At 37.5% G+C, this 27,412-nt stretch overlaps 1 protein-coding gene across 3 annotated transcripts in view; it reads left to right on the top strand.

The window, feature by feature from the left end:
• Nucleotides 1-26,169, top strand: part of GABRG3 (gamma-aminobutyric acid type A receptor subunit gamma3) — a 334,861-nt gene extending 308,692 nt beyond the window's left edge. For 2 of the 3 annotated variants that reach the window (XM_083824312.1, XM_083824311.1), the window contains 4 exons: nucleotides 9,173-9,325; nucleotides 17,453-17,649; nucleotides 19,169-19,198; nucleotides 24,403-26,169. In XM_083824312.1, coding sequence (XP_083680438.1) covers nucleotides 9,173-9,325; nucleotides 17,453-17,649; nucleotides 19,169-19,198; nucleotides 24,403-24,681 — 659 coding nt within the window. In that variant the 3' untranslated portion in view covers nucleotides 24,682-26,169. The remainder of the gene's footprint in view (nucleotides 1-9,172; nucleotides 9,326-17,452; nucleotides 17,650-19,168; nucleotides 19,199-24,402) is intronic. The other variant, XM_083824313.1, reaches the window with a different exon arrangement.
• The last annotated feature ends 1,243 nt before the right edge of the window (nucleotides 26,170-27,412 follow it).

The raw sequence follows: 27,412 nt of genomic DNA, 5'->3' as shown, positions 1-27,412 counted from the left end.
ATACTCGTGGTGTGAAGGTACGGCCAAAATACTGAGCACAGATATTGGGTACATAGGCAGAGAAATATCATCTAGAAAAAGGCATTTATTCTATCTCTATATCATATGGAACTGCTGTTAAAATAAGACCTAACTATTATGGCTGTAATTCAGGAGTTATTTTGAAAATACATGAAAGAGTAATAAGATTTATTACAGACCGGAAATCATTCCCTGTGATAAGAGACCATAAGTGTTTATCTTGAAGGACAAAGGGTAGTTGATTAACATCTCTACATACCTGCATAAGAAAAAGAAAACCAATCAGTCCTTCAGTCTAGCAAAGATTCATTAAGACTCAAGGTCTGAGCTGACGCTAGACAACTGCAGATTAAGAAAAAAAACACCTGTTTTTATTAGTGAAAATGAGTAAGCCCTGAAAGAACTTCAAGGACTGCATTACAACTCCCATTGCTAGAAAATGTTATATGAATATAGGATGCCTTTCTGAAAGATGTTCTACTATATCCATAATTATTGGGTTTATAGCAGTGATTAGTTCAGAGAAATCTGATACACCAGAGAAAGTGAGACCATATGATCACCATAGCCTCTTCCAGAGTGCAATAAGAAGAACTGGGGTAAGCTTCCACTGGTGAGATACCATTTAAACCTCTGAAAAGATTATAAGAAAAATTATGCCACAAGAGCATATGTTAGGGACAGATGAGGTGAACTAGATGTCACTATAGACAGGAAGAAATGGGCACAGTTAAGTGAAATATGTCAATAGTACAGTCACAAATGGTGGTAAGGCCAAACTCTTGAACGTTTTAATTGAACAAAAAGAATCAGTATTTCAGGTCAAATAAAATGTTGCATTTCCATTATTAAAAAAAAAAAAAAAAAGAAAAAAGTGTTTAAAATTAGATTCTTTCGAAGAAAAATAGATCACTTAATTGGGAAAAGTTGAATTGGGATTTTTTTGATAAAGTGAAAACTATTCCAACTTTTTCTGGAATTACAAGTTCACTAAACCCAGTCCTGTGGGACTTCACAGCAAACTTCAGTACAAAGGGGCCTCCTTCCAGAAACAGCAGCTCTCATAAGTTCAATCCTAATTAAATAAAGAAGTGATGAGCATTGACAGATGACATAAAACTTGGGGTTTTATGCACAGTCCTTAATGTTGTATCTTCCCAGACCTCCTACAGTATCTGATACTCCATGGAGCATCAAGAATGTTCTGTTCTAAAAGCATCGCACCGCTTCCCATCAACAAAACTGCTCTCTCTCAAAACAACCAAACAAACAAACAAAAAACAACCAACCAAACAAACAAAAAAGACCCTACATAAATGACACTCATTTTCATTACAATCCTTTGCTTACTTTCATGGCAACAGGCAGCTATTTTAATAATAGGTAGTTTAAAATAGGCAATTTACTACTGTTTTTATTTCATCTGCTTTTACTTGCCTTTATTCTTTAAGAAAAAAAAAATCTAGATATGGTAAACAGCAAAATCTTCTTATGAATAAAGAGCAACGGATCATGCATGCTACACCATATTCGTTTATTGAATTTCTCTCAGCTTGATGCATGAATGCAAAAGGAGGTTATGTGTGAAGCTTTTCTTCTGTTAAGTGAGGAATCAAGCTGGACTTTTAGCCATGGATCGAATTCTTGCTTGTGGTGTAATATATTTTTATTGTCATTATATGGCTTGATGAAATTGCATTTTTTGAGGATTTTCCATTATTAGTACCTTACAATAGTCAAATTAAAAATCCATCATCTTCATTAGTACCCTATTTGAAAGAATATACAAAATGATACTTTATGTTATAAACCAAAAATGTCATTATGCCTAAAGATAATAGGCCTGAACAGTCTGAAAGCAATTCTGACGCTTGTAATACTCTTGTAACACCATGTAGAGAAATAATATACTATAACTTCACATAGACTTCTTTGGAGGAGCGTATTATGTGCAGTAGCAGGACTGGGAAGAATGAACAGTAGGATATGGCAGAGCAGGCTATATAAGTATAAAAGCATGTAAGTATATAAGTACAAAAATAAGCAAAACATTCTTAATCATGCAAACAAACACTATCATCATTCATAATTTTTGTTGCAAAGCTTGTATTTTGAGAGTTAATTTTGGAGGTCAGTTATATTAATGTCTGTTGATCTATGTCCTCAGTACCTTCAAAGAATTCAGTAAACTTAACAGATTTGGGCTACAGCTACATACAATGTAATGATAACACTGGAATCAAAAATAACTGCTTTTGAAAGTGCTGGTACAGCACTGAATTGGTTAGGGCACAAGAAATAAAAGGGTCTTTTAATTATTCAATTTCAGTTCTTCATTAAAAGTTCAATTATACAACCTATATATGCAAATAATTCTGAAAAGCATATCAGTAGAAAGAAATCAGAGCTTTAGACAACTTCATTGTTTTTCCAGATTTAATGATATATGCCAGAATCAGAGAATGAAATAACTGTAATTGTTGGAAATATAGTCAATACCTTTTAAAAGCAGGCAATAGTTCATTTAACAAAACTGTTGTTTTACATAAATCTTTTGAGAATGCTACTTGCATCAAAGAAAATGAAACTTCACTGTGTAAGGAAGAACAAATAGCATAAATGCAAATTTTGATAGTGATATAAAGGAATTCATAGCTTTAAATAAAAATATGATCCTCGATATTTTATTCTTCATGTCATTACACACACCAAACCAAACCAAACCAAACCAAACCAAACCAAACCAAACTTTAAAGTTTTTCTGTTCTGATAATTTAGGACAAAGTCTTGGTCTTTCCTGAGTTACAAAAAAAATGTTCCCTTCAGACAACTTGGGGTCTTTGCTTTTCACTCTCCAGAGTAATCTGACTATATTTGATTTTTATTACACACACTTACAAGTATGTATTTGCATATAACTAAGAATGATGTCTACCAGCAGAAGCAATGCTGTTGCTGTTAGGTTTCTTTTTTTTTTTTTTTTTTTCTTTTTGCTGTATACTGGCGTAGTAGTTTGTCTATGATAACGTAAGTAATTGGCACTCATGGCGTGTGCATGTATTTCTGGAAAATCTGTATTTCAGGTGTAAGCGCCAAAAGCCAGCTCTGGGCTACACTGTGTTTATGCTTGTGCATGTGCACAGGCACATACACATACACACACTGGTGAGGACAAAGGCAATTATAAATTCACAAACTGAGAGCTTTGGGACACAGAAGGTTGGGTTTTTTGTTTGTTTGTTTGTTTTCCTTTTCCTTCTCTGAATTAGGCAGGGTTGCAGGGTTGCATTTTGTATCACAGTCTCTATTTTTGACTGATTTTGTGCTGAAATGTTCTTTCCAGATTGTGCAAATCTGGAACCCAAAACCAGCTCTTGAACTTGAAACTTTCATGTTCCCTGTTGATACCAGCACTACCGCAAGTATGAGTCCCAAAAACTTCTGTACATACTGACTTAGATTAAAATTTGTTTTCCACTGGTTTTACTTGTCATCTGTCTTGCCAATGTATTCAACAACAGGAGCAATCCTTGCCTTAAGCTAACAGCTTTCAAATCATCCATATTACAGCTCTACCATGGCATCAGAGAAAAGAATTGTAAATGAAGGCCTTTGTCACTCAAGGACACCACTGTCTGCCTGATGGGCAGTGACCAAACTGGTAGAAAAATTTCAGCTTATTAAGAAATCACAGAAGCCTAGTTCAGGAAAGAAAAAGGGAAACTTCGATAAGTAAATTTAAAAAACAGACTGGGAGGAAGTGAAGAGTGAATGGCATTATTAAATAGGGTCTTCTCTTGGTTTCCAAATAAAAACAAAATGAAAAAAAAAAAAAAAAAGTAGCACTGAAGATTAGAACATTAGATTGCTAGGTAAATTTGGTAATAAAGAAGATACCTCAATGCACTCTTGGTGTTTTTGCTGATAAAGAAATACTCATGACATACAGTGTGAGTCCTCCTTCTAATGATTATGGGGTTTTTTTTTCCTTTTTTTTTTTCCCCTCTGCAATTAAACTCTCACAACAAGTTGGATAAACTCTGCCACTCATTATTCTCCAGTCCTGATGATGGAGCATTATAGTGTAAGCTTCCACTTACATGCTGGAATTGTTCTATGTGTACATCATCATTTTATATTGCAGTCTTTGTAAAGTCATTCATCCTTTAGCTTTTTTTTCTAAAACAATTGGGATTGCAGTACATGTTAACCTCAGAGTATAATGGGAGAATTAATCTATGTATTATATAAAATGATTTACAGTATATCTTGTTGGGTTTGTGTAAGCTTTTCTTAAAATAATGTAACCAATTGCATTCTACTCAAATATTTCACCTTTAAGGCCACTGTTCTTGGTGAAATGTAAACAAACTCCCAGCAGTTCTGTCAACCACGCCCTTAGTCTTCAATAGCAAATAGAAACGGACTATAGCCTAACACTGTTCATCAAAATCCACAGTGGTTATTCCTTAAAAAAAATCATTATTGTTCCAAATGGTGTCCTACTTTCATACTAAAATGTTAAACTAATACAAGTCCTATGGGTCACAGACAACAGTCCTTTTGGTTTCATGGGAAGCCTGGCTGCACTATTCCTGGTACTCCAGATTTGCTGCCTCCAGATGCATTTTTGTTCTCATTATAGAAAACTGGTCAGGCACTATTTTGCCTCAAGGTAATTTTCATTATTTCAGTGAATTGGTCTGATAGTACAGTTAAAAGTTAGTTTGCCTTCCTGGGAAATTCTTTCAGCTGTTAAAAAGTAGAATTCCTCTCTGAGCTTCAAAGTGAAGTTTCTTACTATTAGCTATTTCAGTGGTTCATAGCCAGGCACTCTGTTATTACTTTTAAACCAAATACACTGATTTAATGATATGCAGTTTGGAAGGAGGCTTTCCCATCTTGTCTGCACTGCAGGGTTTTGTCACATAATGAGCCCCAACTCCTCTCCTAGCAGTCACAGTAATGGCAGGTGGTGCTCTGAAGGCTGGTGAAGGAGCAAGGAGGCTGAGTGCAGTGTTTGAAAGCTTTTTCTCTCCTTCAGGTTGCTTGTGCCTGCAGGACGTACAGAACAGATCACAAGTCAGGTCTCTTCAAAGAGAGAGTTTCTTTGTTCTGAAAATTAGTTCTCCATAAACCTTAAATACCTGTCAAATTATTTTGTGTGTATAGAGAAAGTCATATATATATAATATGGTTACTTTCCATTAAACTGAAGCAAAGTGCTTTTAGATATATAGAGGATAATGTAGGTTTCTAGAAGGAGTAGTTTAGACTTTAATAACAATAATGCATTTTGAAGCAGTGCATCAAACAGACAGCCATTTCACAGACAAGCCTGCTCTTCTGTATGTGAAGAGACAATCTAGGTGTCTCAAAAGAAGCTGACTTTTCTGAGGATAGAAAAACTGAAGTGGTCACTTAGTTGCAAATCATAATTTACCATAGCTATTAAAAATGCATCTAGTACATGTTGTACAGAAAAGTGCTTGGCTTTGACAGCAATCCCAACATTTGTGCTTTCAGTTGCCATTTCAGCAGTGATTTTCTCCTCCTCCTATGCATTTCCATCAATATTCATATTCTCCAAGCTGTGTCCTCTCCAAGTACTGTGAGAGTACTGTAGGAGAACCAGCTAATTCTAATCTTAAAGTTTTACCTCCCTGTTGTGCCAGTAATTCCACTGAACCAAATTGTTCTCCCGATGTCTTTGTATATTGTCTGTCAGCGTGTAAGGTAAAGTATGGCACAGAGAGTACAATATAAGTCGGTTATGTACAGCTGCTGCCTTTGTGACTGGGTCTCTCTTCTTCATATGAGAATTTTTGTGTGAATTTCAGACAGGAAAAGAGGTTAGTGGATAAATGAATGCAGACAGTCATCCTAGGATTTCATCTTCACTGGGTGCTTATTAGACAGCTATGGGACTTTGGTGGGTATTTGGGAATTTGCAGTTCTTTGTAAAATTCAGTCCAGTCATGGTTTCTGCAAATAAAGGATATTGTGGTCGGTTTTTTATTTGAGAGAAAAAGATGATGAAAAGTTCTGTTGTAATAAAAAGTAGTGGAAGGAATGGAGGACTGAGATGAATGAAGAACAAGCAGAGAAAGAGTTGTGCATGGCTTCCAGGAAGAGGGCATCAAGTTGAACCACGAAACAAGGGAGGAAAGTAAATAATATATCCTTTAAAAAGTTAAGAAGTTTATTATATGTAGATAATTAACTTTAGCACCCTAACCGAAGTAGAACAATTTTCTGAAGAAACTTTCACCATGGAATCAGGGGATGTGATTGACTCCTTGGATCATCTACAGTGATCTAGGTATCTACCATCTAGAGTGATCTAAGTATCTACAGTGTCTTTGTCCACATTTGATACTATCATTCACCCTTTTTAATCTCTTGCAACAAATGTAAATATTTCGGGCACATTCACCTCCTTCTAAAGTTACCTCCTTCTGAAGTAAACCTCTAAAACAGATTAGACAAAACACATACTAGAAGTACCAATTTCTCTTCATTGGGTAAACAAAGGAGGCCACAATGTGCAGGTCATCTGTAGAATCCGCCTTTTAGATGTCTAAAGACAGGTGAAGTGAATCATACCTGAAATACAGTGAATAAGTTCCTGGCTAAATGTGAATGCTCTCTGTCGTTTAATCTATGCCTCAGTGTTCCTGTCTGCAAAATATTTGAAATGCTTGTTAATTTTCTACCGCTCTCAGTTTGTCAGGTTTATCTCTGTTGAAGATCTTGGAAGCAGAATCTATCTTACTAGAGAGTATCTTGCCATCCATATCTAGCTTCACTCTTATTTGCTCTGCTGTATATCACTGTAATGCAAGTCAGAGGATTAGAGACCTGTGTGTGTAGTGGAATTGAGTGTATCATACATTGTGGTACACGATGAGAAGACAGCAGCTTGCTTTGGTTTCTATTATTCTCAATCAGCTTATCAGTAGATGTGCAGTTCTAGATACAATAACTAAGAGAAAATGTAAGGACCTGGTACATTTCCTATAGTTTCTTATTTCCTTTTTAGCTCATCCATCTACCTCAACAGACAGCATCTGAAACATTATCTTAACCTTTTTTCATGGTAGTTGGGTTTGTTCCTGTCAGTAGAAGCACTGGTTTACACAGCCCCTGAATTTGTACTCCTATTTCTGCCAAATGACCTCAGTTGTTATAGATTAAATCTTTCTTCAGCACAGTAAACCAGATTAGGAAACTGACGTAATTTAAAAATAAACCGGAAGAACCAATGATTACTTACCCACTTCAATTCCTTGGTGCCGTTCCTTGCACAGAGAAAAGTACTGTGAATCAGTGGAATGAAAGTAACCCCCTGCCTGTGAACACCCCACAAGACTCTCTATGCCATGACGTACTTCAATGCTTCTTACTTGTAACAGCACTGGGCTCTTTCATTAAAGTTCTGCCCTTACATGCCAAACACCTGAGTCCTTTGGAATGATGTCCAACTTCTCAGGGTCATAAGGTTTGTACTTGCACAGTACTCATGAAAATGCACAGGCTAATCTAACAGAGGCATGATAGAAGCACCTACAGGCTTATCAAATCTCTTCCAAATATATCTATCTCAGAATGATGTACTTACACACAGAACATTTCCTACTGACACATTGTTCTAAGTTTCTGTCCCCAGATGCCATCCTCATATATATTTATTTACCTTTGACTTTGCCATTTATGGTAGTTCACTCATATTATATTGGCCTTTGGTGTGTCTTTGGGTGGAAGTTATTTTTACTGAATTAATTTATTTTCTATGTCATATTTAGCTATAGTCAAATACCAACTGTATTTAATACTTTTGTTCATATTCTTTCTGATACTAGAAAAATATGCTTTAATTAGTCTTAAATCTATATTAACTCATTCTGCCTCTACTTGGAAGAGTCACGTATACATTTCTTTGGGGATTAATCTCTCCATGTTACCAATTTCTTCGGTCTTCTGGAGTTTTACAGCAACAGGACAGATTTACCTACCTATAGGAAATCATCTCTTCTGCAAATATCTTATTCTACAAAGTCAAGGCTTGTAACAAGAAGCAATATAATTTATTAGTCAAGTGATGTAATCAGATAAAAAAAAATCTCAGATGTATAAACTCTTATTCACATCTAAACTGGAATCAACAAACATACTTCAAGCAAAGTACAGATATTGGTCTCAGTTCAATTTCATTATTGTTAATCGCTGTGACTGAGAGAAAAGGATTGTTAACAGCTGTGAAGCTGCGGGAGTTACTGCTAAGGATAGAGGTGATAAGGTCGGTAACCTCTACTGGGTAGAAAGAGAGGGACAGATTATTATCCCCTGTGGAGTCATAAAGGTTAGCAGAAGAGATACTGTGAGGAAAATCACATAATGTGAGATAAACCAGCCTTCTTACTGAGCTCTTGATATTATGATTTTTAGTATCCAGCAGAATAATAAACATTATATCCAGACTCATGTTCTGAAAGTTAACAGATACTACGAGTGACCACTACTGCTTTGAGACGGAGGAATGCTGACAAAAACAGACTCTTGATTTGTAGTGATGAGACCTTTAAAAGCATACAGTCTGACCTCCTTCACCAGCGTTGAAGCTCTATTGTCTATAGCTAACTTCTTATGTAAAGGCATATTGATATGCATGCTACACTTGGCATAAAGACCCCTACCACCTGACTCAAATCTCAGAAAAAGATAAAAGAAGTCACTCAAACCTGAAATGAGGGCAGAGAAGGCAAAGTTTGTTGAAAGAGGGATTTTGTGTGCTTAGTTACAGAATCTGGTGAGTGATGGTAGATTCAAGTTTGTGGCCATGTAGCCATCCAGAAATATCAACTCTGGAAAGCCAAGATGCCTTTCAAAAACTTTCTCATCCAGAATGATTCCTGAGAGCCTCTGTCTGTCCAAATATGTCAACATTTCCACAGAGACCTAAAAATCAAGGAAATTAGAATGAAAAGGCTTATTTAAATTCTATTTCATACAAGTATTACAACACAGATGCTGTCAAAACACTAAGAAATATCTCATATGCAGCATTCTATGAGGCTTAAAAGAGCAGCTCAATGAACAACTGTCTTTATCTCACCACAATGTCAATTTATTTTCTGTGCTGTTACTGCAGGTGATTATGTAGTCATGACTATATACTTCGACTTAAGTAGAAGAATGGGATACTTCACTATTCAAACGTACATTCCCTGTATATTAACAGTTGTTCTTTCCTGGGTATCCTTTTGGATTAAAAAAGATGCCACACCAGCAAGAACAGCATTAGGTAAGTTGTTAATAGTTCCTTTCTCTGCTCTTTTCATGTAGTTCCTCCACTATCATTTGAAAATGTCAGCTTCCTTTCAAAGACACAGCAAGATATATGCTCTGGATTAATGCTACCATGTCTTGCAGACCTGGATATATTTATCATTGAAGCATTTGGTTTTCTGCCTTTAAGAGGGTAATTTAAAGTAAACTACCCCGGCCCTTTGAAATGACACTGCCACCTATTTTGCATAATATTCTAGAATTAATGGCTGTCTCTTTCTTCTCACTATGGTATTTTGGTGACATTTTTCAAGAATTAATTAATTGCACTGCTGGCTTCCTTCTCTTCTGAAATGCTTCCCCACAGGATATACTGTCCTATGTATCCTGAAAACTGTAGGATATAATAACATTAACTCATTCAAGGTGTTTTAAGCTTGTCCACTTGAAGTTAAGCTCCACACTAGGTGTATAGATATTTTTCACAGGTTGTAGAGGAAAAAGTTGCTGGAAGGAAAAAGTGCTGTAGAGAAGAAGTGCTGGAAAATGTTTTTCAGCAGCTTATTTATGTCAGGACTGTTGTGTGCATTTTGGCATTGTGCTTTAGGATACACTTAGAAACTTTGACCATTTACTCTTATGTCTATACAAAAACCTGCAAGTTTTGCAAGTATCAATGGCATAGGGCTGTATAACAGCCAAATACAGATGTAAATCAGAATTGAAGGGAAAAAAAAAAAAAACATTTTACTCCTGAGCTGCAAATAACTAATTTTTTCAGAAGTCTAGGAAAAAGGGGAGGTTGTATCAAGGTTTACATGTCTGTTTTCAAGAGCAAAGGTTAGCATTCCCAGCTATTTATTGCTTATTCCTGCTGGAGTGTCTCACCATCTCCATTTAACCAGCTAGACCCTCTGTATCATTTAAATACAAACCAACAAGTTATTAAAAACCCACCTGCCCAATTTTTTGCACAGAAATGGATAGGAAACATTTGTAAGAGAACCTGAGTCCCCAGGTTTGAGAGGGTGATACTGCTGCAAGGAATTACTGAAGGACAAAGGTTGCAGATGAGCTGAGCCTTCTCAAAGGTCACAAGAAGGCAGCAGGCATGGTGTCCTCAAGGGGTGCTGTGTGGTCACAGGTCTTCATTCAACCACAGGATAGAAAAGGCCATTTGTATGAACCTTTTGTCTCCCCTAAATAGGTGATCAAGGGCCAACAGTATTTTTAATCCTTTTCCACCCAAATAACTAAGCCTTTACTAGAAATGTTTGTTACTTCTCATGTGAACCCATTTCCGTTAGCTCCCTTCCAAATGCCAAAGCAGAGGCACAGTACTCGATCTCAAGAAGAAGACAACTTATTCAACTGTGCAGCTTATACACAGTTCTTCAAAAGGACTTGTCCTGTTCCTGTCTGTCCCTCTCCTGCACTAATAAATCTGAGCAGCCACCAATTTTAAGAGTTCTATAGTTTCCAACAGAAACCCCCTGAAGACTCTGAAGTGGGAAAAAAAAAAAAAAAAGAAAGGAAAAAAAAAAAGTTTTAAGATTTTGAAGCCCATTCACTTTGAAAGAGATTTTAGCTGCTAAGTCCCTTGAACTCTCACAGAAGTCTGATTCTGCATTCTAAGTCCTTGACTTATGCAAAAAAAGCATATGGCCATCTATTCAGGGTGTGCTAAGGCATAGGATAAAAATCTTCTTCCTCCTAAAACTTCTGTGTTTCAATAGCTTAACTTTCCACTGGATGACAGAAGAAATACCATATCCTTACCATATCCTCTAAGTGTAAATTCCTTAATAGCCTCAACTTTATTTAAGCAATGAAGCTGTATGCCAGCCATTCCTGCTATCAGTCCTTTCTAGGTGGAGGTTATCTCAGCTTTAAATCTTAGCAAGTGACAAAGGGCATCTTTCAAGCCAAGAGCAGCTCAGTGACATGGAGCTATACAGCAGAATCAATAGGAAGAAAAGTCTCAGAAAACCTATATTAAGACAACTTCAAACAGGCATCACTGGTTCATATTTTACAGATAATTCTGTGCTAAAACCCATTTTTCATGAGGTCAGCACAAGACCATAATCTCCAGGATTTGCTCCAGAAGTTAGTAAAACTAACAAACATAACACTTCTGACCATTAAAAGCCATGTGGCATCACTAGGGTCCAGTTTGCTGAGGTAATTTTCTGAGAAAGGAATGTTCAGTCTTCATTTCCCTTCTGTGAATGCCAAAGTGCCTTTATGTTGTGGCTCTGGTAACATGATGGACCCTAAGACTAAGAGTTATTCTGTGACTTCCTCCACCTCCAGGGATGTGTGAAGATGGCCCAAAGGTGAGGATGGAGCAGCTGTGTGATTGTCTGTTCCTGGCTGCATAGACTTGCCTCTGGTGACCACAAATTGAGCAATAGACCTTTAGCATAATTCCTTGCTGAATAACATTCTTCTTAAATTGGATGGCTCACTGGAGATAAGGAAAGATTGGCCACACTCTGTCTTTTTTAACTAGGAGTGGAAAGCCCTATGTGTGTGCAGAGTCACGCAGCATCAATTTGGGTTATCGTTCATAATGCTTAATTTATTTAAGAGAAAAGAAAAAAGGGAGGAAAGGTATCTAACAGATTGCATTACTAATTTTCTGGAAGAAGCATTCATATCTTGTCCCTGAGGGAAGTTCCCTACACCGTATAGCTCATTTTTTCAATTAATTAGAATCAGAAGTAGGTTAGAGCTCTGGTCACAACAGTGTTACTCTCCCTGCCTCACCCCCATAACCAGCAGGAACTTCAGAGGAAAAATGTATTCCTATATTGAGGTCATGAATTGAGATGTTCCAAGGCTGTATTCAATGGCAATAGTGACTAATTCCTAAAACTCTCTTAGAGAATTTAATTACTGGGCTAAAATATAACTTTTTTTTTTTATAAATAAAGTCAAATGACTACAAAATGTATGTATGTGGGTCACCTCTTTCTGTGCACAGAGTCCTGTTGCTCCTAAATTGCAAATGGCCTCTTGACTCTTGGGATGCAGTAAGTAGATGTTCCCAGTTTACTGTAGGTCTGCTTGTATAACAGCCTATAAATCTGTCTGAGCAACAACACACATTTGCACATTTGGAGAATGGCGCATGGTGAAATTGTGAGTAATACAGCCAAAGGCAAACCACTGAAATTGTCCCGCTAATTAGTTGAAATGAATTGTAGACTCAGTGCACCGAAAATGCCCCAAGTATAACTGCATTAATGTAAAGGACTAGCATCAGGGAAACATTTCACTCTCTGAAATTAATGAGTAATTTCCTAAGCTATTGGCAACTACACAGGGTTACATGAAGGACGGGCTTTACCCCTTTCTGGGTAACTTTAAGTAATAAGCTATTTCTATGCTGGAAAAACTAAATGCAATCAGGGGTATTTGACTGAGGGGAAAAATGGGACCATAATAATCCTTTCAGCAGCACTGTCCAGAGGCAGCAAAGTGCTCTTTGAGGGGCTGAGGCCCAGAGCGACAATGTGACTCACTCCAGGCCACCTGAAGAGTCAGTGGGAAAATGGAAATAGAATTTGAGTGTTGGATGAGAACCGTGTTTTGTGATCCCTGCTTATATTACTCTCCATTCAAAGAGAGAAAAAAAAAAGGCTCTCTGCTGTTTCTGCCCATCTCTAGTAATCAAAATGATCTTCTCCCAGTGTTCACAGTCAAGAACAGACAGCAAGCGTCTGAAGAAAAGTTATGATCTGGAAAATATGAGGTTGTTTTTCTCAAGGATGAAGGGAATTAAGTTAAACTGAAGCTTTCATCTGAGCTTTCCCCTTGCTTTTTTAAAATGGGTATAACATATAATATGACTGGGCAGTTGCTATACAGCAACTTCAAACTGTAGGTTAAAAAAATGCAGTGGATATCAAGGCCAGCAACGTGTTGATGTAAAGGAAGATACAGATGATGTCTGGCAAAAAATGAGCATTGCTCTCCTTGCCATTCCATCTTAAGCTCATTCACAAGGGGAAAAAACAGGTGCCAGACCAGAAATGTTGAAGAGATGAAATTTATAAACAAGTAAGTAAAGGCAGTACACCTTTTCCCACAAGAAAATAAGAAAATTTGAGCCTCCCTAACCAAAGTTTCTAACACTGATAGTCCTGCTACCTCACTTGGCATACTGCTGTACAGTAAGCAGCTTTCAGCCAGTAATAATCTTAAATAACTGTTTAGACCAATGATCTAAAGGTTAAAGTGTTCTCATGCATTATGTATCCGTACATCATTGATCTACCAGACAATACCTTTTGATTTATCAAATAGCATCTTTGGTATGGAATTTGCCCAGAGAATATAAATGCCACAAATGGTATTCACAAACATGTGCTGCCACTCACACCTGTCTACCTGAAAATTTTGAAGCCAGGTCACTTCAAATCTGCCCATGGCTTAAATATAGAATTCCGTTGACAAAGACAGTTTCACAGGACTGCAAATTTTGATAACAGATGCAAAGCTCACTTTACAGCCCTTCTGTCCCCAAACTGAGAGACCTAACAGTTTCATCTGCCAAGATTTATTGTATATGAAACCAGTCAACAAACTGAATTTTCTTAGTATGATTAGATAAGGGTAAGGAATCTAGATATTCTGTTTGGAAATGATAGCTGTTGCCTATGTGCATATCTGTATATTCTGACATAAATAGGAATACAAAACTATATCATCTTGTGCACCTCTTTCTCTTTGCTCTCTGTATATGTCCCCATAAGACTCAGTTTCATATTTCAAAACTTGTGTCAAAGTGTCAGATTTAAAATTGATAGAATTTAATTATTTCAAAAACTCTTTGCTTATGATCTGAGTTGGAATCCAAGTCCAAGCCTCAGTTTAAATGAAGAATAATTGTTTTATGTTGGATTTCATACAATGAAAAATATTTTATAAAAAATAATAGAAGTAAAGATCTGTTTCTTTTACCTTTAGATGTTTCCATCTATGTGCTTAGCACTCTTGCCTCATGTCCTTGCCGTAATTTGAAATGTGGCACATAATCCAGAAACTGTGATAGTGTGTGATAATGTCAAGCTTTCCTTTCCCCAAGGTTTTGTATTCTGATAGCAAAATGTGATTTCTTGTCAAAGTGATGGACACTATTAGTTTCATTAGGAAAAAAAGAGAAATCTTATACCATTGCTGCATCTTTAAATTTAGTGGAACTTATTTTGTTTCAATCAGTTAAAATTGGTCTGTAGTCACTCAAAACTCCAAGATCCTGTAGCAATGAGGTATAGACAAGACTATTTGCTGGGTTGTTTTTTCTTAGTTCTCAGCTAGAGCTTCAAGATTTTCAGTCTCGGGCATAATTCTGTCAGGATATCACATTTAGGCTTAAGAAACAGACATAGGCTGAGTTGAGGACTTTCATACTTAAGTACAAAGGCCAATGGGAATTTTTCTTTCGCTTCTCCACCTTCCAGTCCATAGTCAGTGTGGCAGCTGGTCATCATTACAGATACCTACAAAATACTTCATCATAAATAATACATAGTTACACTCCGATTTCACTAAAATTAGAGAAAAAGTAGTGCATTGTTAATAACTGCATTCCACGGGAAAAAAATTAGACTTTTGTAAAGGGCCCTTCCAAGCATTTCAAGCATTTTTCCTTTTTTTTTTTTTTTCTTTTAATAAAAAAAGTGTCCTAAAGTAATCTGAGATAATATCATTGGATGAAAGTGAAATGAAAACTTGCCCTTGAGTCCAGGTAAAAAGGACCATATTTATTGTGTTGGAAGACAAAGACTATAGGTTTTGAGAATTTTTTTGAAGGCAATAAAATACCTGAGTGCTGGTGAATGTAAATGCGGCTCTATAAAAGACAGATTTATGTTAGAAACCCAAATGGGGGTTAGAAAGTGTTAAAGAACTTTATTTCACACTGTAGTTTGTCATAGCCTGGATGCAGTACTTCTGAGGTTAGTGCCTCCCAAGGCCTGTAGCATGATCATACAAAAAGTCAAATTAACTTATAGCTAGTATGGGCCAAATCAAGGGTGGTGAGCCAATATCTTTTGCAGCTGGACGTCTGTGCAGTTGACTACTGTGGTGAATGGTTACCCATGGACGGTGTCTCTGGAGCTTTTAGAAGCATCAGCTAGCTCCAGAGCTGTTGTCGAGGGGTATGGAGACCTGGAGACCTGTAGCTGGATCATGGCAGCCACGTATATTGGGAAGTGGCATAGCTGAGAGGAAACAAATATTTTCCTAATATCTTTTAGATGCAAAAGGTATTTACAAATTCTAAAAGCATGTCTATGCAGAAGTTCAGAAATGTAATTGCAGTTCTTTTGTAGACTAAAGTTAGCAGTAACAGTAATTTAGCGAAAGCCACAAAACCTCAGAGAAAGTTGAAAAAAAATTCTGTAATATTGGGGCAACTCTTTTGTACTATTTGTGCTGTTACATTTATATTGACAGATGAACTGGCTAGCTTAAAGTTTGCATGAAGTACAGTGGATGCTCTGGATTCCGGTGCAAGACAGCCCAAATATTGAGGTTACATGCACTGAATAAGGGAGTTTCCCACTTCCTACCAGCATTGTTTTGATCTTAGTTACTGGGTGGTGATTTTTTCAGCAACATTTTTTTCCCATTTCTATTTGCTATTTGTTGTAAGAGAAGGTCTAGGCTCAGGAACTATTCTGGCTCTTCCAGGAACTTTCTAATGATTTGAATGGGGAGGGTTATTCTTGTGAATTACTGTAGTTTCTATAAAATGCTACAAATCAAAGGTGGGCATTCTTTTGTGAAGAGAAAGTAGTCAAAAGTAGTCCATGGAACTTCTTTCTCTCCAGAGTGCCATTTGTGGGAAGTAATTTTACTATAAGGCATAATTTCAGTTATCCCCTGCCATTTCAAACACTGTGTACCATTGCAAAATACCACTTTAACTATAAAAAGCAAGATTACCTTACAGTTATGTTGTTTTTAGAGCAGGCTCTCTCTTGAGACTTATTTGAGTGAGAGCTTTATTTTTCTTTCCAAGTCATTCAGGAGGTTTATTTTTTTCTATCAGAAGGCTTGCAGTTCATAACAAATGATTAAAAGCATCAGTCCAAAGAGGGAGTGAAAAGACTTCTATTGCTGAGGAATGAACACAAATAATATGAATTACCCCAGCAGCCAAACAACTGACACCCCATAGACTTCATTCTAATACTGGTTTTATTGTTTCAGGATATTTCACTCTAAGTAATCCTGATTTTATTCATTATTACTAAATCAATCTAAGATGTGATGCTTTGTACAAATTGAAAAGGCTATTTCCATTAAGGTTACATCTGAATTTTGTCCGTTTTCCCTCAGTCAGAAGAAAAATAACAATGGAGCAATCCCAAGGAAGCAGCGGTGTAAAAAATATATTTTTCATAGTCAGAGCTTTGCAGCAAAAGTTTTTGTCCTTTTTCCTTTTTCCTTTTTCCTTTTTCCTTTTTCCTTTCCTTTCCTTTCCTTTCCTTTCCTTTCCTTTCCTTTCCTTTCCTTTCCTTTCCTTTCCTTTCCTTTCCTTTCCTTTCCTTTCCTTTCCTTTCCTTTCCTTTCCTTTCCTTTCCTTTCCTTTCCTTTCCTTTCCTTTCCTTTCCTTTCCTTTCCTTTCCTTTCCTAGTACAAGATTTCTCATTACAGCAGTATTGTTGTGATGAACTCCATGTTTCCTTCTTTGTTGTTGTCCTACTTTTGTTGTTGTTGCCATTGTTGCTTCTTTCTTTGCTTCTTTAATTGTTCTGGGTTCAATATCCTTTAAGCTTTACACTTTTCTTCAAAAATTTCTTCATTTTCTCCTCCTGAACCCCCAACTCCAACCTAACTGAGACCAGAAAAAGAAGAGATGAGGAAAACCACACTGAGAAGCATGGGAATCTCAGTTTTGCAAAGACAAATGTAAACAGCTGAGGAAATATTTGTTTAAAAAATACCAGTGGTTCTACTGATGTTATTTTTTTCATTGCTTTTATACTACCAGATGAAATTAATGAATTTCCTTTAATTAACTGGGTAGACTTTGGCACTCTTTTATGTGTTGGTTTCCAAAGGTTATTCTGTGGCTGCAGAAAGGATGTTGCATACAATTAAAATCAGATTTTCTCTGCAGGAATTACCACAGTATTGACCATGACAACTTTGAGTACCATTGCAAGAAAGTCATTACCCCGTGTCTCCTATGTCACCGCTATGGATTTGTTTGTGACTGTATGCTTTCTATTTGTCTTTGCTGCTCTGATGGAGTATGCAACCCTCAACTACTACTCCAGTTGCAGGAAACCAAACTGTACTAAGAAGAAAAAGTCGGTAAGATGGGAGTGCTTTAATTTATTTTTGAGACTGTATCTGGCCCTGAGAGCAGAGAATCATTCAGTGACATCCTGTAATCCCATGACACTCCACTCGTCCTAGCTTTTCCCAGTTCATGGTATGATCTGCACTGAAAGCTGATGGAGAAAGTTTGCTCCTAACAGAAGCAATCTGCTGACCATGAAGCAGCAGCCCTGCCCATGTATCTTTTGTCCTCCCATCATTGTGCTGTTAGTCAGAAAGGACTCCACTGAAAGAGAGTTCATAGCTTGTTATATAATTATGTGTACATCAATGTATATTTAAATTCATGTTATCTTGTGGCTTAACAGGTCTAGAAATATTTGTGAACTTTACAAATGGGATTTCATTCTTCTTTTTTTTTGGGGGGGGGGAGGGGTCTGGGGGAGGAGGAGGGGTGGGAACCAGCATTTGTTTTTAACCCTATGCACAAATGTTTTCACATACAAAAATAGATGAGGTCACTTACAAAGGTTTTACATGTGGTTGCATTTTTGGACAAAAAGACTCTCCCAGGAGTAACAAACACACAAGTTTTTTATGTAGAATCAAAACAGCCATGTAGGAAGAATTGTCTGGTGCCCATCATAATTGACTAAGAGAGTGGCAGGAGGCAGCATAATGAAGAAAAAAAACCTCAGTTTAAATGCCAGGAAGGGGAAGCAGGTTGTCCACTCAACATCACTGGAAAATCTGTGTTTGAGATTGGTAGTTGGAGAGATTGGATGCCATTTTGTGCAATGGAAGAAACAATCAGGAAAACAGGAATAGGAAGCATAACAGGAAAAATGTGAAGGAGGAAATTGAAGAGAGAGAAGGATAAGTTCAAGACATCATAGATCATGAGATAGAAATGGATTGAATGAAGAGCTACAGAAAGTGATTGAATGAAAAACTAATGCAGGAAAAGATGGAACGCATATGGAATTAGAGGAAGCCTAGAAACCCATAAACTTAGTCAATGAAAACTCCATTAAACCTCTAATAGCTTCTTCTAAAAATGCTTTGCACAAGAAAGGCAAAAGAAGAGTGTTACCAAAAGAAATTTATGAGACAATCAAAATGAACTTGCTAATGATCAAACTAAAATTGCCATCCTATAGGAAGACTGAATGAAAAAGTCATTAGTATCTTTGTGAGTTGGATGTATTTCCAGACATGTGAAAGAAGCTGCGGGAAAACATGCAACATTGATGATATTTAAATTAACACAAGAAGAAATCCTTACTTAGCTATTGTTTGCTAAATTAAAAAAAAAATAAGTGTTGAGCAAAGACTTAAAGTGGATGGAAACTAGGTGCACATTCTGCTGAGGTTTCATGCAGCTATAAAGTGTGCAGAATATTATGCTAAGTATATTGAATATTCAGTATGAATAGTTCTATGGAGAAAAGCATTTAAAGGTTTATTTTAAGAAACATTATTGAACATCAGATGGATATGAAGCAATAATTATGTTTTCTTCTGAATATTTCTTTTGTTATCTTTATTTAAGCTACCTGATGTCAGTTTTGGTCATGTGATGGTAAGTACACTATTTTATTCTGTGATAGCAATGGAGGCTGGAATGTATGGTTGACATTTATTTGCAATAATTTCTGAGAAAGCTGTAATGCTATGTTACTCTTTACCTTGACTTCACTATAAATATTGTTTTTCTTTTTTGTTAAAAGGTCAGTTTGATTTTGGCTTTGATAGAGGAACATAACTGCCTCTTTCTATCAGTACTTATCAAATGATTTGGGAGGGAGAAGAGTCAAGTGTAAACATTATGTGCTATTTCTACCTAGGAATGTCACGTGTCTGCTTTATGTAACACTACAGTTTCTCATTACATTATATTTAAAAGTAAATGTCCACAGAGTTTTAACTGAATTTCATAGAAAATAATTCATTTATGTGTATCTGTAAAATCTTTAGCAAATTTTCAGGTGGATTTTCAAACAATTTAGGAACCAAAGTTTAGCACAGAGTTGTGTTAGTACTGTATCTACAAATAGAATTAATTCTATTCCCCAAACTTCCAGGTAACTATTTGTTTAAGTACAGCTGTAATCAAATTTAAACTGAACACAGAATTGTGTCTCTATTTTGTATGAAATCTGTAACCATGATACATACTACAATATACACAAAGTAGGCAGAGGGCCAATTAATCAGCTGGTTGGATGATCTGTTTTCCAGCAATCAGATACAAATAAGTACAACGACAGAACCAAACCATTGTATTCACATTTCTTGATTTGCATAATTTGAACTTTATGATTTACAACTGCTAGCTCCATGTTACTAGCTCACCTTCTATAAATATTGTTATAATAATGCTCTTTAAAAAAAAAAAAGTTTTCTGAAGTATTATTCTATTCTATAAAGAGCTCATACAGCAATGAAAGTCTGCTTTTTGATAATGAATTGCTTACAGGAGGCACTGCATTTATACACTTCCTACTGTTGTCATTCTCTGGAAAGAATTTTCTGAAATGTTAAGTCAATAAAGAACATTGAATTCACTTGCTGCTTCCCATCAGCAGGCAAGTGTTCAGCCACTTCCAGGAAAGCAGGGCTCATCACATGTAACGTTTTTTAGAAGACAAATGCCATCACTCCAAAGATCACACACACACACATATAGCCGTCCTTCTTTACCCAAGTTTGTATTGCTTAGCATGATATCATATGGGATGGAATATCCCTTTGGTCAGCCTGGGTCACCTTTCCTGGTGTGCCCCCTCCCAGCTCCTGGTGCACCCCCATCCTCCACGCTGGCAGGGGTTTGACGAGAAGCTGAAAAGTCCTTGGCTCTGTGTAAGCACCGCTCTGCAACAACTGAAAACATTGGCATGTTATCACCACTATTTTCATCAAAAATCCAAAACACAATATTATGAGAGCACCTATGAAGAAAATTAACTCTATCCGAGCCAAAACCATGACACCTGGGCAGCCCATTCCAATGCTCAGTCACCCTTCTGTGAAAAAATTCTTCATGATACCAAATCTAAACCTCCCCTGGTGCAACTTAAGACTGTTTCCTCATGTCCTATCACGTGTCACCTGAGAAAATAGACCAACACACTCTTAACTACAATATCCTTTCAGGTAGTTGTTAAGACAGTGATCAGGTCTCCCCTCAGCCTCTTCTTTTCCAGACTAAACAAGCCCAGTTTCCTCAGCTGTTCCTCATATGTTTTATTTTCTAGTCCCTTCACCAGCTTCATTGCTCTTCTCTGAATGTGTTCTAGCACCTCAGTATCTTTCTGGTAGTGAGGGGCCCAAAACTGAACATAGTACTCAAGGTGTAGTCTCACTAGTGCTGAGTACAGAGGGACAATCACTTAGAGTCATATAATGGTTTGGGTTGGAAGGGACCTTAAAGATCACCCAGTTCCAACCCCCTGACATGGGCAGGGACACCTCCCACCAGACTATGTTGCCCAAAGCCCCGTCCAACCTGGCTTTGAACACTTCCAGGTATGGGGCATCCACAGCTTCTCTGGTCAACCTATGCCAGTGCCTCACTGTCCTCTGAGTAAAGATTTTCTTCCTAATATCTAACCTAATTCTACCCTCTCTTTGTTTAAAGCCATTACCCCTTGCCCTGTCACTCCACTCCCTGACAAAGAGTCCCTCCCCAGTTTTCCTATAGGCCCCCTTTAGGTCCTGGAAGGCTGCTATAAGGGATCCCTGGAGCCTGCTCTTCTCCAAGCTGAACAATGCCAATGCCCTCAGTATGTGTCCCTCTTGTGCTCAGGGACCCAGAGCTGAACACAGTACTCTGAACTTCCCTTGTCTTGCTGGCCATGCTATTTCTGATTCAGGCCAGGATGTCATTGGCCTTCTTGGCCATCTGGGCCCACTGCTTGCTGATGTTCATCTGGCTGTTGACCAACACCTGCAGGTCTTTTTCTGCCAGGCAACTTTCCAGCCATTCTTCCCCAAGTCTATATCACTCCATGGGGTTGTTGTGACCCAGCACAATACCCAGCATTTAGCCTTGTTAAATGACTGGACACAGTGGGCACAGCCCATCAATCCAGCCTATCCAGATCCCTCTGCAGAGCCTTCCTACCCTCAAGCAGATCAACATTCCTGCCCAGATTGGTGTCATCTGTGAAATTCCTAAGGGTGCACTCAATCTCCTTATCAAGATTATTGATAAAAATATTAAACATAACTCACACCAATACTGAGCCCTGGGGAATACCACTTGTGACTGGCTGCCAACCGGATTTAACTCCATTCACAATGACCCTTTGGGCCTGGCCATCCATACAGTTTTCTACCTAGTGAAAAGTACTTCCATCCAAGCCAGGAACAGCCAGTTTCACTAGCAGAATGCTTTGGGAAATAGTATCAAATGTTTGTCTCAAAGAAGGCTAACAGTATCCTGGACTGCATTAGGCAAAGCGCTGCCAATGGGTTGAAGGAGGTGATCCTTCCCCTCTACTCAGCCCTGGTGGGGCCATACCTGGAGCACTGTGTCCAGTTCTGGGCTCCCCAGTATAAGAGAGACATGAACTGGAGGGATTCAGGTGAAAATGAAAATGATTAAAAGGGACTGGAGCAGCCTATATGTGAGGAAAGGCTAAGATCTAGGCTTGTTCAGCCTGGAGAAGAGAAGGCTCAGGGGGATCTCACCAGTGTCTATAAATATTTATAGGAAAGATACAAAGAGGATGGACCCAGGCTCTTTTCTGTGGTGCCCAGTGACAGGACCAGAGACAATGAGCACAAACCGGAACACTGGAGGTTCCCTCTGAACATCAGAAAGCACTTCTGTACTTCCTGCGGGTGACAGAGCACTGACATGGGTTGCCCAGAGATATTGTGGGGTCTCCTCCTTGGAGATTTTTAAAAGCCTCCTGGAGATGGTCCTGGGCAGCCTGCTCTGGGTGGCCCTGCTAGAGTAGGGGGTTGGACCAGATGGCCTCCAGTGGTGCCTTACAAATTAAGCCATTCTGTGGTTCTGTGATTCTGTGACAAACAGATACCATTCACCTTCACCTGGTATCTAGTCAACTCTAGACCCTTCTTAACTAACAGAAATTAAAGCAACCAGATTAACCTAATTGTTTTATCAGGATATTTATCCTATGCCATGAGCAGAAACTTGGTAGAACAGAAGAATAACAAATTAGAAATATATATATTGATAGATGAGAATGTTTTCTTTGCAAAACCAGGGCATTTCTTTCTCTTCATTTTCCAAAATCATATGGGGGATCTACATTTGCCTTTATCCTTTTTCAAACAAAAATTGTAGCCAGGTATATAAAAAAAGTTAGTCCGTGAGTAGGAAATTTTCAAAAAGCATGCAGGAAATGGGCAATATATGATATAGTAGTACAGCACAATTCCATGTATACTTTAATGATAGCTATTTTTCTCTCCAAAGTGTTACAGGTATGTACAATAACCTGAGACCTTTTCCATGTGGCAGCCAATTGTAAAACTCTGATATCAGCCACCTGAAACTTTACAAATGAAGGAGAAGACCAGGAGGGTGTAATTTGTGTTATCTAATCTCAGAGATAGTCATTCACAATAAATAGATTCACAATAATCTGCTTCTAAACTGGAATCTGTTTGCAGTTCATTGCACAATGTACCTGGGAGATTTTAGTTATTTACTTACACTGAGATGAATTGTGTCCAAGAAGTAAATGGCTGGATAGCTTAGGGACCATGTTCAGACGTAGTTACCTACATCATAGACACCGACATCTGGGCAGGAGAGCTCTCACACCAAATTCTTAGCTCAGGGGCCAGACATATGTAATGAGATGGGTAATATTCTGGTATGCAAAATCAAACAGAAGAAGGAAAATTTCCCATGAGGCACCTTAACAGTGACCTGTTTCACATGCAGGGTGAAAGTTTTCATATATGTCTCCACACCTTCAACAGAAGGTATATTCTGTATAGCAAGCATAGAAGAAGGGGCCTGGACTTCCCTAGAGAGCTCCCTCCAGAGTGTAAGGAGGCATGATGCAGGAGCATGAGTAGCTTGTTGGTACATGCTCCTCCAGGCAATGGCAATGCTTAGTACAATGAGAAGGGGTAGGGCCCCTGAGAAAACACTTGGAGAAAACCGTGATGACGGCGCTGAGGTCTGCTTTGTCAGGGTGGTGCAGACTGGCAGCAAAGCAGATAGGAGCTTTCCTAGCTTTCCTAGTGATGACAGCAGAGGAGGTGACCTTGGTGAGGATGGGGTGACTGGCTTGATGAGAGATACTATCATGAGAAAGTACCTTTCATTAATAGGAAATGGTGTGACAGGAAAGGTGACAAAATGTAAATAGGGATTTCACTGAAGAAGGAGAGATCTGTAAGCACAAGTCAAACTCTGAGGAGGCATGATGTCTAAGTGTCCTGTTTCTGAGCATGATTAGTGCAAAAACCACTAAGGGCATATGCCTAGGAGTGGCATTTAAAATCCTGTGTTGAAATCATAGTTATCTGTTGCTAACCATATCTGTTTTTACAAATCATGGTAAGGTTAAGAGAATGCAGCTTATTTAACTTGCCACTCCACAATATCTATATGGAAATTCATCTGAAAAGGCATCCTTCAAGGGAAAGAAAGTTGTTCCCTAAATCTAGAATTCCTATGGTATTGACATCTTACTCCTACCATCTTTCATGTCTCCTGTGTTTTTTCCCATGATTATCAATTGTGCATCATCCATAAAAGTTTATCAAACTGTTGATTTCTTTTTCTCTCCTCAGAATTATTCTGTACTTGATATGAGACCACCAACTACAGTCATCACATTGAACAATGCCATGTACTGGCAAGAATTTGAAGAGGCATGTGTCTATGAATGTCTGGATGGGAAAGACTGCCAGAGCTTTTTCTGTTGTTATGAAGAATGTAAATCAGGCTCATGGAGGAGAGGACGGATTCACATAGACATCTTAGAACTGGATTCTTACTCTAGGGTCTTTTTTCCTACATCCTTCCTGCTGTTTAACCTGGTCTACTGGGTTGGATACCTCTATCTTTAAATGTTGCCTGTAGTGGTGAAGACTGTGGTGTTTTCACACTGCGGAGGGATGGTGGAAGTGCAGAAAAAGTGAAGGACATGGTCAGTTTCATCTCAAATTATAGAGGCCACATTAACCTTCACCATCACAGAGCCTGATGAAGAATTTTAATATGTAATTTCCTGAAAAAGAAAAACGTGGAAGAATTCTCTCCTTACTGCTATTCATTTTAAGGGAAAGATTCTTACAAAATTCAGCTGAATTTGTAGTGTAAGCGATGTTTATAAATAATTATTGTATATTAGAATTCTTACTATTCTCCCTTGGCATAGAAGCTATACACAGTTCAGGCAAGGGTTAAGTATGTCATTTTTGTTCTTCATTCCCATACTTTCTTCAAAATGCTGCCATATCCCTGAGGCTCAGAGCAACATACACCGGCACTGGCAAATAAGCTAAAGCCAATAAAAAATAAAAATAAAGCCAAATAAGCTAAAGCCACCCATTTATATTTAAACTTGCTTGAGCCATATCCCATAGGTTCTGGGAAATATTTTCCTGGTGATCTCGTTGATATAGAGAAACCACCAAAAGACAGTAATAATGTCTTTGGTGAGATCAAAACAAGGAAGCTACTTACTGCAAAGGTCTGGGATTTATGGAATTAGCTACTTACCTACATGTATTGGTTTTAATTTGAGATGAAAAGGCAGAGTTCTAAGAACGCTAATATTTTGATATAAATAAGACTTGACTATCTCTGAGGCAACTGTAGGCATAACTTCTACTGTTTTTCAAGCTTTTAACTGTCTTTTTCTATGACTGGTTAAACACAGGATGGTCATTGATTTCTAAAGTACTCTACTTGAAGCAGGACAAGATTCCTGCTCGTTTGTGTCATTGTAGCAGATCACAGTTGATAGGCCATGAGTAAAAAATCACTATATAATAGCACTAGGAATATGTGACTTTCTTCAGATTGCAATTTACTAAAAAGTGCTCTCATGCATTCCTATCTTTTTTCTTCCAAAGTTATTTTATAAAATTAAAAAATTAAAAAAAAAAAAAAACCTTGAGTGCCAAAGGCCGTTTTAATTTCTTCCATAAAGTTAAATTTTGCAGTCCTTATTTATGTCATATATTCCTTGGATCTGACCTGAAGACTGAATACTTTTATGGGACTGTCACCCCTGGATCAAACAATGGAATAGCTGCCACATGTAGAGAAGGTTGTTTTGATCTTTCCTAAACTACCAACTACATTTTAGTATAGAGAGGTATTTTGTACTTTTCAAACTTTTGATCATTATATTCTTAAAAGGACCATTTTTTTCAAAAATTAGTTTTACAGTGTTAAACTAGATTACTTTTTTTACAGACTGTCTCAATAATTATTAAGGAACAAAACAAATTCAAGATTAGATAGCAATGGCTTTTCGCTACCCTTTGGATAACAAACTGTTACAAAAGATTAGACAGATTAAAAAAAAAAAAAAAAGAAAGAAAAAAGTGTGTTTCTTCCACACAGTATTTGGAAAATAAATAAATAAATAAATAAAAATAGTAGATTTGATTGAAGAGCAGTTCCTTGTCTCCTCAGAAGGAAAATCCTACAAACAAGAAAAAAACTATTGCAATGATAATTAGAAAAGAACAGAAACGCTGTCATGTTCTTTGAAACATCAGTCTGTCATTGCTGTTTCCCTGTGCTTCCAGCAAATTTTTGATTAAGAAAAAATACTAATAAGAAAGATAAACCTAGTTTATCTTCTGTTTTTCGCTTGTCTAAAATATCAGAGACAAGAACTGGGTTTAGGGAGAGAGGGGAACCACTTCTCCAAGAACTAATGAAACTCAAATTACAAACACAGAGAAGAAATATTTGTGGGCAGTATCAAAACCTTTTTTTTTTTAAAAAAAAAAAAAAACCTTCCCATTTTGATGTCTTGTAAACCAATAGTGACCTTCTGATTTCAAAATACTTTTTGAAGCTTTTGTTAACTCTCTGTAACAAATTACTCTGTAAACCTACTACTATGTAAATCTTTGTGTCCTCCATTGGAAGTGTGGCTTTATTTAACAATGAAATTTGTATTTTCAGTAATGCAAGAAGGAGGTTGAATTGAAGTTTAATATCCTGGTCTGGAATTGCATTTTAATCTATCCTAACAGCCACATTCAGCCATATTTTATAAGAATACCAGTAATATCTCAAGCCTAAATAAGAGATTGGAAACAATTATCTTTTGAGGACCTGATCCTGCAAACCCTCTGCACAACCAGTTGATTTGGGTGGGAGTATTTAGACAGATGAAACACAAGGAGGTAGCTTCCACCATTAAATTTCCTCTCAGAAAGAGCAGTCAGGCATTGGAACGGGTTGCTCAGGGAAGTGGTGGAGTCACCGTCCCTGGGGATGTTTAAGGAAAGGTTGGACATGGTGCTTAGGGACATGGTTTAGTGGGTGACATTGGTGGTAGGGGGATGGTTGGACCAGATGATCTTGGAGGTCTTTTCCAACCTTAACAATTCTATGGTTCTAAATCCTGAATGAGTGGAGTGAGGTTTGTTTAGCAATTCCATATCAGTGAACATCCAAGGAGTAAGTATGGAAGTTAAATGTTCCTACTTTTGATGATAAGCGTGTACTTATAGACTTCTGTTCATGCCTGTCCACTACAGCTAAAAGCACACAGTCTTGTCAGTTCCTTACTTGAAAGACTAAGGTTAAGTCCATTTATATTGACTCTTC

This window comes from Anser anser (genome assembly GCF_964211835.1).
Source record: "Anser anser genome assembly, chromosome: 1".
NCBI lineage: Eukaryota > Metazoa > Chordata > Aves > Anseriformes > Anatidae > Anser > Anser anser.
Note: the sequence above shows the minus strand (reverse complement) of the source record. Positions and strands in the feature narration are given on the sequence as shown.